The sequence below is a fragment of the Mauremys reevesii genome, linkage group 6 (genome assembly GCF_016161935.1).
Source record: "Mauremys reevesii isolate NIE-2019 linkage group 6, ASM1616193v1, whole genome shotgun sequence".
Taxonomy (NCBI): Eukaryota; Metazoa; Chordata; order Testudines; family Geoemydidae; genus Mauremys; species Mauremys reevesii.
Window position 1 is genome coordinate 76466404 of NC_052628.1, and position 15432 is coordinate 76481835.

Genomic DNA, 15432 nt, shown 5'->3' on the forward strand with positions numbered 1-15432 from the left:
AAGGTATATAGTCTATTATATTTCAAGGTTTTTCTTTATCTGCAAATATATATTAAAACTGGGTTTGTTATTTCCTACAATATCAGGTTTCTATCTGATATTCATGTAAACTTACACAAATGTTATTTATTTTTATTTGTTTAAAAATGTTTCCATCAGCCCTCTGAGCATACATGCAAATCTTATTAAAAAAAAAAGATTTGACAATTACACAAAAAAATCCCTAACGGCCAAGTTATAGGAAAAAAAATCTTTAGTTACTGGAAGTGGGTGATGGCTGTGGAATATACAGAACAATATTTATTATACTCTGCTAGAAAAAAAAAGAGACAAAAATATGTAAAATGGTTCCTATTAATAGCACTTTTGAGGATCTAAGACCATATAGTCCTCTTGTTAGGCTCAAATAATTGATAAATAGGAGAAAAACAAATATTTAAAAACAGAAATCTTTTAAATATAGCAAATATGTACATTCAAGAAGATCTGTTTCTCAGTTTTATATATCCCATAATGTCAGTCTTGCATACTACAATAAAACCAAACATTGCAAAAAAAAGTAAGTAAAAGAACAAATTGAAATTTCTCTTTGATACAACCCTCTTCTTTTGTGATTAGAACTTTGCTTCCATTTAATAACTGTTGCCAACTTTCCTAAGAAGCGCAGTTTTGGAAATATCCAGTTTCCTGCTATGCAACTATAGACAGCCCCAGTCAGTAGAAAGGATGATGTTTAGCTGCAGAAAAATGGAGGGTAAGATAGGTGGGTGTCATGGAAGCCTCCAGCATGGCAATGCAGAGAGTAGGATGAGAGTCATTTGGCTGAAACAGCCTCCATCTAGCAGCCTAGCATAGTAGCTGCCCTGTGGCCAGGGGAAGGATTTTCTTCCACTACTGGATTTGTAGAATATGAGCCTGTTTGACTTTAGTACTGTACAGTTGCTAGGGTGATTCATCAAAGGACTGCCTGTGTTTCAGTTTCTGTTCTTTACCTTCTTTTCTTCCCTCTCCTCTCTTTCCTTTTATCGTATTCTTGCTATTTAGATTTACTTGATGTACATTTTTTTCTCAATTAATGTGAAATCCATCACAGGATTTCACTGTGACAAAGACTAAAACTTTGCAGATGAAATATAACAACTATAATGCATAATACAAATGCTGGAAATAGTCTATACCTGTGCATCCAGTGGTTCCCTTCTTGACTGAATATCCTAGCTGACAGTGGCAAATGAAGGATCCCTTGGTGTTCTCACACTCTCCAAACATACAGATGTTGGAATTCAAGTCACATTCATTTACATCTGCAGGTGCATATAGTTTAATTATTACTTGAATATTACAGCCAATTAATAGCATAATCTATTTTGGGGAAATATTTTCACCCTTCAGGTGAATTTAATGAAAGTCAGAAGTAATCAATAATTCTATTAGTAAGATAGTCAAGGTTTACTTGAGACTTGACAGGTAATATTAGTCTTCAACATACTACATTTCAACCATTCCTCTCTTCATTTCTGCAATTCTCTAAAGACGTAGGGATGATACTCTTGCACAATTACACTAGCTTTTTCAAAATGGATAAAAGAGTTGAATATTTAACTATGAAGTTGATTATTTGTTAAAAGAATAATGTAATGTCAATTTTAAAACACTCAGACATGAACATCATATTGTAGCAATGCTACTTTCTTCCAGAGAACAATTTATTTAAAAAATGTAACCCTATTTCTAGTCTTGAATTATCTGCAAACTGACTTCAATTTTCACAGGTTTTTTTTCATCGTTTAAAATTTTGATGAGTGACATATGAGAGAATGTATTTTAGGCCTCAGAGTGTCACTAGTAAAAAAAATAAAACTAAAATAATAATTGAAACATAAGTAAAATCTAAACGAAAGCACTTACCCCTGATTAAAATGTGGATTATAATTACAAGGTACAGCAAATCCTCTATATTTAGGACAAGCATTAAAATCAGGTAAATGGCAAACAGCCAAATGAGGAAATTCATAAAGATGACGTGATTCATATTACTAAACAATACAGTGATGCTAGGGGAGATGGAACTTTCCAAATATATTGCCCAATATTTTTATACCTCCTTTTAAATGAAATGGTAATACCAGGGTATGCCAATGAAGGGAATTACTATGGTGAGAATAAAAAGGCATTGCTGGTGTTTTCTCTGTTTTGGTTTTGAAAGAAATAAAATACCAGTAAGTATAAATTATAATAGGTACAATTTTAAATAGGGGTGGCAGGAGTGGAGTTGGAAGTGAACTGGCCCGTAAGATTTCCAGGGATTTTCAGATGTATCCCTGTAGTTCTGATCTGTTGGGACATCAATGCAGGTAAGAACTCGTTTGCATTTTCCAGGGTCTCAGTGGAGGAGTTCCAATCAGAGAGGATTGAAGATGGGGCCCTAACATATCTAGGGAACTCTCCTGGGTTGGGAGCAGTTGTGGCAAAGGTTTCCTATTTGGTCTTCAGAAAGGGTTTCCACACCGATTTAATACCTGGTTAAGTTTCTGTCCCTTTCTTTAGGGATCTGTTTATTGTTTTCCCAAGCGAAGGGAGACAAGTATACAAAAAGTAGCACTAGCGACCATCTGGTTAGGAGTTCAGACTGGGGGGTCCTCTGGAAATTGCTGCGAGGGCCCTTTCCAAGCCAGAGGGGCTCAATGGGGCCTGCCTGCAGTCTCCAGCTCTGTTTGCCAGAGATTATCTTCTCTCCTGACTCTTTCCATGCTCCCCTTCATGGCTGAGTTCTCCATTATATTCCAGATGAGAGTGTGGGACAATCCTGAGGTGTGGATCAGCTACATCATCTGATTCCCAGCACCTGTCTGGGGTAGGGTCAGCTGCTCCCTGTCTCCCTCTTATAGTGCTATTGTCACTGACCCCTTTTGCAGACACCTCAATATCATGTCTCTTCATCACCAGCTTGTATGGTACAGCCTGAAGTTCCAAGAGAGAGATAAATTTGCTTTTAAGGGCCACCCACTCCTCCCAGTTAGAATGAGAGTGTTGTATATATGATAAAATCTTTTCATTAAGAATACCCACTAGACTACAGGAATACATTTAGTGTACACCTAGGCTTTGTGTTTAGAGCGCTCTACTACATTATGAATCATAACTGTAGGATCTCAATTACATTACGAGACTGTAGCTTGAGCCCAAAGTTTAGCTAACTTTGAAACCTATTACATCCTCCAAATTGTAGATCTAGTTGCAACCTTGTAGATTTGTGCACTCTGCTCTGACACCCATTTTACATCAATGTTTTAACTTCATTGGAGTAACCCCAGATTTATACTGGTGTAAGATCAGAATCACAACTAATTACCTCAGTCACTCCACATACTATTAAGTAAATAGAAAATGTTACAAATATTTCTACAGATCAAACTCCTAGTACTTTACTGCAGACAGTAACAGACTACAATAAGAAACAGGAACAGCTTCACAAGTTTCTTGAAGTGAATGATGCTGTTAACGAAGTATGAAACCCAGACTCATAGTCCACTGCTATACAACATTCTAACCTGAGGTTTTCTGTTCCAAGAGGAGAACAGTGGACGGAAAAGTTATTTTCATAAGCACTAACATAGCTAACAATATGTGAGAGGGAATTGTTGAAGAGATCAACCCTGTCTTTTGACTGGGTTGGGAAAACATTGACCAGCTCAGTGGACATGGACTGCAGTAAAGAATCCAAAAGGATTTGAACATCTCAACAAGATAAAGGCATGAAGAAAAAAAATAACAGTTTATTGGTTCTGAAGTTAAGGGAAGAGGAGCCATTGCTGTTCAAGGACACCTTCCCTTTGTACTACTTTTCATCTATTTTCCTCTCTCGGAAGGCTAGCATATTTATAAAATGACTCTGCAGATCAAAACATGCCATCATGATCTTCCTTATTGTTACAATTCAATCAAACTGAAGAAATAAATCCACTAGAAAATCCCTCGTGATTGTTTAGTTTCAGTAGTTCAGTTCATGGAATACATAGGCAACCTTAACTGCAGTATTACCTAAATTTTAAGTGCTTAACTTTGTACCTTTAAATCTTCACAGGTTTTCTGTATGTAATTTATGAACGTGTGTATTCCCCTCTCCCCACCAACCCAGATTTAAAAAAAAAAAACTGGAAAACTCTGTAATTATCCCAAACCAAGCAGGAAGTTCAGAGTTAAGGTTACACTTTTAGGAAATTCAACTCTGTTACATTATGGAAATGAAGAGTGAAGGCACCCAAACAGCCTTACCTCTGCCCCGTACTGATACCGTGCAATAATACTTAGATTATGAGTAAGACATTTTAGTGTTAATGGACCCAAATTAGATTAATTTCACTTTAAAGACTTTTAAAAATATTTTCTCTTCAGGGGAAAGCAGTTAAGGTTGTTTCTTAAGAAAAACTATAAATTTTTGTGTTCAGCAATTTTTTCTTACATAATTTGATTCTGCTTGTTGTGATTCATTAGGTAATACACACAATAACAAACTACTAAAATATAACTTGTAGGTACTTACCAATACAGGTTTTCATGTCCATAGAAGCCATGAAGCCATCATAACAAAGACAGCGATATTCTCCTGGAATATTAGTACACTGCCCACCATCGCAGATATCTGGGCTGTTTTCACATTCATCAATATCTGGAATGAAAACAGATCACATTACAGCACATACAGATAAGGATCTGCTAAAATAATATGTTTTGTTTTGCTATAGGATACGATATGAGAATTTTTTAAAATGAAGTCTCAGGAAGATACTACAATGTTGTTTCATCTCCTCTCTTACCTGCACATGTTCTCACATCTGGCATGAGAGCATAGCCATCACTGCAACTACATTCATAGCTGCCCTCCGAGTTAGTACAGTGGGTGTCACAGCCTCCATTCATGATCATACATTCATCAATATCTGGGAAAATAATATTTGGACTACATTATTTGACACTTCTGTTTTCATAAGGAGAAGTCATCTTTGCTTGCTATTTTATTTAGCAAGGGAATTATTTTCAACAATGAGGTCATTTTGAATTTCTATTCTCACTTTATATTACTGATTTACACTTCGTTTAGCCCTCCCTCCTTCATTACTCATTTTTATCTATGGAAGCAAGTGACCGTTTTTAGGCATTGTTTTTGTTGATATTTGTTGATTTTCTCTAAGATCCAAAGAAAGTAAAGATGAGAACTTGAAAGGAAATTAAACAGAAGAAGACATTGTAGAAAGAAAATTCCAGAGACTCTAAACATCTAGGTGAAAGCACTGAACTATAGCACAACTTTGTATCAAAACCCTTCAGTTAGGTAACCTAACAGTATGTGCATTCTACCAATTATTATAACTCAGTAGTGCTATAAACAAAGGTTAAACTACAGGATCGCAGTTATAAAAACACCGGAAGAATCTCCCATCAAAGTATTTACAAAGATAGTGTTGCATTTAAAAAAACTATATGTACCACATGTGATGGGGGAGGGGATAAAGGGGCAAATCAGTAACAAAAGCAGTAACATGGGACCCCTGGCTGTTTTTGATCAGGGAATAAAATTGAACACCACCATCTGGACCTTAGCTAAATCTCTTAAGATTTGACTGGATTAGTATAATGAGAATGATTTTTCCTCAAACTGTTTCACAGAGGTTTTGCAGCATGGCAACACACCCTTCTTTCCTCTATATTTAAATTGAAACAATCTGCTCTTTTCATAACTCTTGGGGTATAGAGTGTCCCAACAGTTGCTGCTTTGCATAGTGACCAAAGCTGGCTCTGACTGGTTTTAACAGGAAATTAAATTAAATGTAAAGAGAGATGACATAAATGTATGAAGGTGGAAGAATTCAATACTTGCCAATGCAGCCTTGTCTGTCTGGAGTGGCCTGGTATCCGGGGTTACAGGAACATTGATATGTTCCAATCATGTTCACACACTTGCCATTTCTGCAGAGATTATCACTCAATGAACATTCATTTATATCTGAAAAAGAAGAATTGCTCACATCAGTTACTTGACATTCAAAAGGCCAGTTCTGCAATGGCTGCTGGAACGCCAAAGCCACTAAGGAAACATGGACAGAGACTATAATTTAAATTATCCCTGGAAGTGACTATGTAACAAAACAACATTGCAACTGAACAAGTGATATTTCATAGAAGAGGTGAAACAAAGCAAAAATGTACCCCAAATACATGGAGAGAGGAGAGCTGCATTTCATAAAGGAACCAATTTTTATCTTTTATGTATTTTAATTGAAAGTTGACAAGATTCTTTTATAATTTCTGAGAGTCCACTCCTGTGAAGTGCTGAACATTTCCTGCAAGGTGCTCTAAGCCCTCAATTCCCATTGAAGTCAATGGATGCTGAGTGCATTGAGGACTTTTCAGTATCAGGCCCTGAGGTTTCAATTTGAAGCAATCTAGAAACAAGGAAGAACAGGAATGTATAGATATTCCTGGCACCACATCCTGGTCAGTCACAAGCAGCTTTTATACCACAGATACATGCCATCCTCAGGTAACAAACTCACCCACACAATCCTCACGTGATGGTGATAGCTCATGTCCCAAAGGACAGTCACATTGAAAGCTGCCTTCTGTGTTCACACAAGTGCCACCTCTGCAAAGGAGAGGGTTACGTTCACATTCATCTATGTCTGAAAGGAAACATGACAGGCATTTAAGGAACAATTAGTGAGGGGGAAAAGAAGGGAAATGCAATTGTCAGCATCAGGGGGTAATTCAGAATCTGAGGTTCACAAAGAGATTAAAAAGAAGTAATGACTGCTCTTCTCCACCTCCTGTAACAGGTAAGCAATGACATTGTACAGTAATGGCATCATGACATTTTCATAAGCAAACTCAGAAATGTGGTCTAGATGAAATTACCATAAGGTGGGTGCATAGCTGATTGTACTCAAAGGGTAATTATCAACGGTTTGCTCTCAAACAGGGAGGCTGTATCTAGTGAGGTATCATAGGAGACAATCCTGAGTCTGCTACTATTCAATATTTTCATTAATGACTTGGAAAATGGAGGGAAGAGTGTGCTTATAAGTCTGCAGATGACACCAAGCTGGGAGGGGTCACAAGCACATTGGAGGACAGGATTAGAATTCAAACAATCTCAACAAATTAAGAGAATTAGTCTGAAATCAACAAGATGAAATTCAATAAAGACAAGGGCAAAGTACTTCACTTAGGAAATAAAAATCAAAGGCACAATTACAAAATGGGCAATAACTTCTGAAAAGAATCTAGAGATTATAGTCTCTAAAGTGCCACAAGTACTCCTGTTCTTTTTGCGGATACAGACTAACACAGCTGCTACTCTGAAACCTAGAGATTATAGTGGATCACAAATTGAATAGGAGTAGGCAATGTGAGGCAGTTGCGAAAAAGGCTAAGACAAGGGAGGTAATTGTACGTAAGACAAGGGAGGTAATTGTTCCTCTCTAGTAGGCACTGGTGAGGCCTCAGCTCTAGTAGTGTGTCCAATTGTAGGCACCACACTTTAGGAAAGAGATGGAGAATCGGACAGAGTCAAGAGAAGAGCAATAAAACTAATAACATGTTTAGAAAACATGACATGAGAAAAAGATAAAAAAAACTGGGCATGTTTAGTCTTGAGAAAAGAAGACTGAGGAGGACCTGATAGCAGTCTTCAAATACGTTAAAGGCTGTTATAAAGAGGATGGTGATCAATTGTTCCCTTTGTCCACTGAAGGTACGACAAGAAATAATGGGCTTAATCTGCTGCAAGGGAGATTCAGGCTAGATATTAGGAAAAACTTTCTAACTATATGGATAGTTAAGCACTGAAATAGAATTTTAAGGGAGACTGCGGAACACCATCATTGAAGGTTTTTAATAACAATTTAAACAAACACCTGCCAGGGATGGTCTAGTTATACTTGGTCCTCCCCTTAGTGTGGGGTACTGGCTAGATGACCTCATGAAGGCACTTCCAGACTTATATTTCTATGATTCCCTAATATGTGCATGTGCAAAAATGTGAGCAGGGAATTGTAAATCTAATTCATGTAGACAATTACCATAACTGCATGCACAATACAGGTATTTGTACCATTAACTACACATCTGTGTACAGTCAGACCTGATTTATACATGCAGTCACAGTAACTATGGATGATAATTAGGTGTGCATTAGTGCACACAGTTTAAAATATCAGGCTCCAAAACAGTAAACGGAAGGACTGCAATACATTCTGACAACACTTACCCATGCAATTCTTCATCATCATAAATCCACTCTCATAGCCCTCAAAGCATTCACATTCAAAGCTGCCTGGAGTGTTGACACAGGTACCACTTCCACAGAGGTCCGGGGAGATACGACACTCATCAATGTCTATTTTACATTAATGAAGAGAAAAAAAATCAAACATAGTTTAAAGTGAATCCTGCTTTATATGCAAATAGAAAAGTGACTTGTTCCAGTGAAATCTGAAGTGTATACATGGGCATTCAAATATTTCATTTAATATTTTAAAAGAATGAGTCAGTGATCAATCGAGTCATAAAAGATTTGAAACAAGGTGACTTCAGAAATCTAAATTAGATTTGAAACCTTGTGACAAGTGGGTTTCCATCAGGCATCATTTTGGGATCATATTTTTGATGGGATGATATTTATGCAATAGGCACCATACCAAGAATTCCAAAGTTATAGAAAAGCTCTGATTATCATCACTCCTCTTGGAATTGTCATTATTATGATGTCAGTTGACTCCATAGCTAAAGAGGCATTGAGATTTACAGTAATATACAGAAGTCTCTTTTTAAATTATTTTTAAAAACAGTAATAATGTGTAAAACAATGCAAAATTATAAAAAGTGTACAAGTGGAATAGAAATCAGAAGACAGGGTTATAGATAGATGAGAACACTGAATTGATTAACAGATGAACCCCAGAGAAGTGCAGAGCATTGGGGAGCAGAGAACTGGTGTAGTTCTCCATGAGGTCCAAGAAAGATAGGGTGAGGAAGACAAGAATAGAGCACATGGGGCAAAAAGGGGGTTGTGGGTGTCAGGTATGAAAGTGGTCAGGAGACTGTAGAGAGGAGGTATCTGGATAGGTGCGCAGAGATGTAGGAATGCACAAACTCAAGTGTTTATAGAGGAGCTGCAGGAGGCAGACAAACACATGGAGTTGGGGAGGCAGGGAAGAGGAGGGACATGGGGAGACAGAGAGGAGGGAGTCTTTGAACATGTCACACATTTTTTACTCTTCCATCATGGATAAAATCCGCTCCCTTTTTCCTCCATTTCATTCCCTCTCGCTCCCCTCTGTGCAATCCAACAGTAATTCATGTACCACATACAGATGTGCAGAGGTCTGCAGGACAGCAATACACTGCCGTGGGCCTCATGTCACAGCACAGTTGCCCTCCTACAAATTTTACCCACTAATCCCATTTTGTTAGTAATTTGAAACACAAAAACACATTAAAAGAGCATTAAGTCTAGAGCTGATCAGCAGAAAATTTTCGTCTGAACAAAATTTCAATGAAAAAGTGGAGAAATTTTTTTTGTGAAAAAATATGTACTCTGACCTCTCATTAACTTAAAATTAAGGTTGCTCAAGTGCATTTTCCACCAATACAATAACTAGAAAACCACAGAAAACATCAGGTAGGGAACATTAACATCCAGACCAACTTCAGATGCCTTACCCCACACACACACATCAAACAACCCAAACACAGAAATCCCTGAGCTCCAGAATAAAAACACTTTCATTTCCAACATGCAATCACTCACAATGCACACATCCAGTTCTTCAATCACAGAAGCTTACTGGCTTAACTCTGACCTCAGATTTTTTTTAAGTACCAATAACACATATTACATGTCTGTCAGTATTATGCCTGATGTCACATGTGAGCATGATTGTAAGGAACTGGATATAAGCATTTTGAGCTGTATTTTGCAAATGAAAGTGAGTTTGTGGTGGAAGTAAGGAGTCTCCGAGTCCACCTGGTATTACGATGCCTAGGTAGTAAGGAATGTTAATGTTGCCTTAACTGGCCATTTTCTTGAATTTTAGTGATTTCATTTCTAGGAGTTTGACTCAAGCAACTTTAACAGTAATTTAACAAAGTTTTGGTGTATGAGAATATATTAGAAGACACAATTATTAGAGTATTCCTCATTGAAAGAGAAGCTCAAGAGCTTCACACTAACAGCCAAATTTTGCATTTCTTACTAGGGGAAAACTCCCAAGAACTACAAGATCTGGATAGTGAGTTTTTTAGATTGCCATACTGAGCAAAATGGGTGCAGCTTCCTTTAAACACTGGGGAAAATGTAAGACTTACCTGTACAGTTTCTTTCCTCCATATCTAAAGCAAACCCGCTGTTACATCTACACTTGAAACTTCCAATTGCGTTCCTGCATTTGCCATTCATACACATACCAGGGAACACTTTACATTCATTAATATCTATGAAGAAAAAAATAAAACAGAACATTTAAATGATTAACAAGGAAATTGTGTCAAGAGTGGTAATTTCGCATTCCTGAGCATCATGTTGTTATCTGAACAAAGTGTGCTACCCTGCAAAATAGACCTGGCAGTGCATAAGACATTGTCGCTTCATTCCTGCTGCTGAAAGTCATTCTGTTCTAGAAACTGAACTTCAGCTACCACTGTGAGATTGTGAATTCAAATCAAAGCAGGAAAGAGAATGAGGAAACCCCGTGGAATAAATTGTGCCTATAAAAGACAGCCTGAGAAAGAGGTAGTGAGGAGACATACCAGCCCAGGTATAACTTGGTGAGAGAGTTTGTGGCTCCCTGAAACTCTTTTGAAGATTCCCTAGAGCACATGGGGACTTTTCAGCAGCTTTGCAGACTAGTGCAGTGGAGTGGCAGGGGTACAGTCCCACACTTTCACTCCTCTTTGGGGTAAAACAGTCCATTGCAATGTATGGAGAGAGCAGTCCCCACATACTCCATAATACGGGGACTGTAATTGTAATAGGCCTTGCACAGGGCTTATAAAAGGGCCTCTTTGTACACATAAGAGTCACTCAGGCCCTAAACATTATCTAATGAGCACTATACATTACTTCTAGGTACCATTCTACTGGATGAATGCCCTTAACTGAGAAGCATCCATTTTATGGAACAAAATTGTAGCCTGGAGACAAGACAGCAGTATGTGCAGAGGAAAGTGCTGGTGCAAGTACAAGAGAAAACAATAGGCAGAGAAAAGCAGAGCTAAATCCTGGACAAAATACTAGTCCTTAATCCTTGTTCAGGCTAACTTCCACTGAATTTAATAGGAGTTTTACCTGAGAAAGGACGGTAACAATTAAATATCAGAACTGATGAATGGTTATGCATAATGAAAAACATGTTGAAGTTCCTCCAAACAATATGATATTTTTCAAAACCAAGGCTTTGCAGTATACGTGCTTATTTAAAAATATTTCAGAATGATCTCACCTTGTATAAAAATGAAATGAGGACAAAAAAGGTGAGAATATCCTTATTACTTTAAGTCTTCAATTTTCTGGGGGAGGGAGAAACTGGTGTTTCTGTCCTCTTCTATCTCTCACCTCCATCCCCCCAGCCCAACTTCTGGTCACAGAATATAACAATCCACAGTTCTCCCTCCACAACCCAGGCCTCACTCGGGCATCAATAAATATCTCACCTCCAGCTTCTCAGGCAGTTTCCAACCCCTCTCAGCCTGAGGAGGAAGCAAGAGCTACTTAGGCAGCATGCAGAGGGGAAGGGCAGTGGCTTTCTCCTTCCTTTCTCTTTCACTGCTGGTACTGTCTTCACTATCTTCTCTAACCAGAATATTCAGCTTCAGTATCATCTTAGCCATTTTTTTCCTTCTCATGTAAAATGGATGCTGTTGCTAAATCTAGCAGGTTTTTCCACTACATTATCATCTCCAAAACATATCCATCCCTCTCCCCTCACATGCTCAAGAACCATGACTAGATCCTAATCTCTTGCCTTGACTACCATAACCTTCTCCTCTCTGGCTTCCCAGACTCTCATCTTACCCCCACTCCAGTATGTCCAAATTGCTGCCACAAAACACATTCCATACATGGAGGGGAACGAGATGACTATTTCTTAACTAATATTTGTTATGTTTGAATTTTAATGCTATATAATTGATAACATCCCAATCATATAAAGCCTGGTGTTTTCCCTTTAATGACTGAAAGATACAAACAACACCCACTTTTAGCACCAGTAAGCTATGTGCAGCAAATTATGGATTTTACCTTTATAAAATGGCCTGCCAGTTAGAACATCTCCCCTGTTGGAAAAACCAGGTCCCCTAGGGCACAAAGCCTCATATTCTTTGGTGCCAGGCTTAGGACATTCCTCACAGTCTGAGCCCCAAGCAGCACCAACAGCACAGCAGCAGGCATCCATACGAAACTTGCCAGGTACAGACTGAATGCACTCATCTTCATCCCACTTCAGGTAACATTGCTCCATTCGGATATCTGCACATTTTATACAACAAAGGCAATTATACCATGTTATAGAGTAACTGCTTGCTAAATTTAATGACTTTTTAAGAAACAGTTATTTTTGAATTATGCATGCGTGATGTTCAACCTTTTATACCTCTAGGGAGAGAGAGTACAAGATCACATTTGTACTTGAGACGCCAACATGTGTGTTTGCTATTTCATCATATGAACTACACAGATGCATAAGTACCATTGCTGATGTTACATTATTGATGGATTTCTAGATGTGCATTGTTTCACACTGAGTAAAAGTATCTCCAGAAAGAGAGGTACAGATCACAAAATTTCAATGCAAATGTTATGACCTTTGCATTATTACATCATCAAGATATAGTGTTGCCATGACACGAATGTGCTCCCTTGATTGTCTGTGTGTATTTGGTAGGAAGCAGAACTATATTTATTCACTGTTTAAAGATACTCTAATTTATAAATATGGTATGGCATATATAGTAAAAATCAGCTATTCTTTAAAATTTGTGATATTGGATTAGTAACATGAAGAATTCAGAAGATTTAAGCAAAATTTGGTGGTTCTCTGTTTTTTGTTGGCCTTGTGTTAATAGCTCAAAGTAGTAACAAAAAAAAAAACCCAAACAAAACCCTAGAATACGTTAATGGAAGTTCATTTACGGTCACATTTAGGGACAAATTTTCTAATGTGTATCCAAATGGATGGGTCTACCAAAAAGGTACACCAATTGGACCAACAAAATCCACATTTGCATACGATACTATCTAGAGAAGTATTACGTCTCTTATTTACATATGTACTTTGTGTGTGTGTGTGTGTGTGTGTGTGTGTGTGTGTGTGTGTGTGTGTGTGTGTGTGTGTGTGTGTGTGTTTTAAGGCACACAGGGCATGTGTACATTTTTCCAAACTTACCTGATCACCCATTAAAAATAAGCTGCAGTGTTATACACACCACACATGATAAAAATCTCCCAGTAGAGCATGTCAGAATGTCTCACTGTTTTCACAAATCTCTTATGCATTTTTCATCATGCCAAGAAATAACACAAATGTTTTTTTAAGAAAGTTGTTTAATTTAAAGGATTAAATCAATATAAAAATTCATTTTATAGCTGAGCCCCTAAATGGTAATATCTAGCATGGAGGGGAATTTTTAAGATCAAGTCATGAATACCTGACAAATAGTGTTCATAATAGAAATGTTAACAACATGCTACTGTAAGCCTCTATGATATTGTTCAGAAGTTTACTGAAAGATTCGTCATCGCCAAGACATCCACATATATGTACTGATTCCAAGCATATTGGAAATACCCATTTCCTATGTATCTAGCTAGCTGTATAAGCCCAAAGGGCATGGCAGGGGGCTTATCAAATCTCTGCATTGAGTTATAGAAGTTTCAAGAAAATACATAACAGCATATCCCAAAGTTTGTCACTAACCTACATCTTTATTTATTTTTTTCCAACAAAGCAAAGAAAGTCTGGCTGACTCTTCTGAGCTCATAATACTGATTTAATTTTATTGATTTCCCTTTCCAGTTCTGATTCCTCCCAGATTTACTTTTCTAAACATACAGATTGAAACCTGATGGACAAGTCTGTGACAATGCTCTGTTAGCATTCCAGAACTCTGCCAGTACCAGTGTATGATTTAGCAACTGCAGAATAGTGTAAGTACTAAGGGCCTGCTCCTATGCCCATTCAGGTCAATAGAACTTTAGTCATTGACTTCAGTTAATGGAAAGATTCTCATTTACATCAATGGAAATTAGATTAGACCTTAAGAAACAGTGTATTCTACAGAAAAGAGGGACAGATACAGTGTGGAAGGAATAACACAAAGACAAATGCATTGTGTAAATAACACAACTCAGACGATGATACAAAGAGCATTGTTGATATGGACAGAAAACCAATATACAGCTCCAAAACAAAATATGTTGCATTAATTTGACATATGACAGACTAGACCAGGAATTAGGTTTTAATAAGCATTGTCAGGTTTTTTAATGCTCAACAGGGGAAATGAAGAACTGATGAGGGAAGATGGAAGAACTAAAAATAACACAGATGAGTTATAAATATATTTTCCATGCAAATCCTTCAAAATAATATAAATTTCTTGTGTAAATTTCCTGTATATGCATCTTAATTTAAACAATTTACAACACAAATGTAAGAACTGGAAATGTAATCCTCAGGGTTTCCATGCCTCCTCAAGATGTATAATTTTCTGCTCACACAACTGAGCTAATACACACTTGATTTCATTAAAACCACTGTAGTACGTTAAGCAGTTTGCAGCAAGTAAACTTATTTCAGGAATGTATCATGTGGCCCAAATTGCCTAGCCAAATACAAGACTTACGCCATGTAATTTAAACTGACATTTATTGGTTAAACCCTGGCAAAATGAAGTGGTGGACTTAAGGTAAAGTTGTAATATATGTTGTTTTAAAATCAAAGCCCCTCATATCAGTTCTCACCTCCAACTGTAAGCGTCACACTGCTCCTTGTAACATTTCTTACAGATGCTGGAAATAACATTACCAAGCATGGAAAAAAGTCTAAGCCAAACCTACTGTACAAAACTACATAAAGATGCCAATTACACATACACATCCTGATTTTCTGTGTGCAAACAAATATGGGAAAATGGAAGCCCACACCATAAACAAACGTATTGGCTAGACTGGATTTTGAGTCATTTCCGTTTTCTTTGCTACATTAACATTCACTATATGCATATCTGAGTCCTTATCAAAGCTCGGATTTTCATACACACATGCTAAAAAAAGAGCATCAAGCCCCATGCTGTAAGTGAAATAGCTTAAAAATATAAACAGAATTAATGCCCAGAATTAATTAAAGTGCAACACATAATTCAGTATAAACTACT

General features: G+C 37.3%; 1 protein-coding gene across 2 annotated transcripts in view; it reads right to left on the minus strand.

The window, feature by feature from the left end:
* The window catches only part of FBN2 (fibrillin 2), a 245391-nt gene that overhangs the window by 81363 nt on the left and 148596 nt on the right, over positions 1–15432 (minus strand). For both annotated transcript variants that reach the window (XM_039544388.1, XM_039544389.1), the window contains exons 24-31: positions 12299–12526; positions 10366–10491; positions 8267–8395; positions 6555–6680; positions 5879–6004; positions 4818–4940; positions 4544–4669; positions 1179–1304 (exon numbers count right to left, since the gene is read on the minus strand). In XM_039544388.1, the coding sequence (XP_039400322.1) occupies positions 1179–1304; positions 4544–4669; positions 4818–4940; positions 5879–6004; positions 6555–6680; positions 8267–8395; positions 10366–10491; positions 12299–12526 (1110 nt within the window). The remainder of the gene's footprint in view (positions 1–1178; positions 1305–4543; positions 4670–4817; positions 4941–5878; positions 6005–6554; positions 6681–8266; positions 8396–10365; positions 10492–12298; positions 12527–15432) is intronic.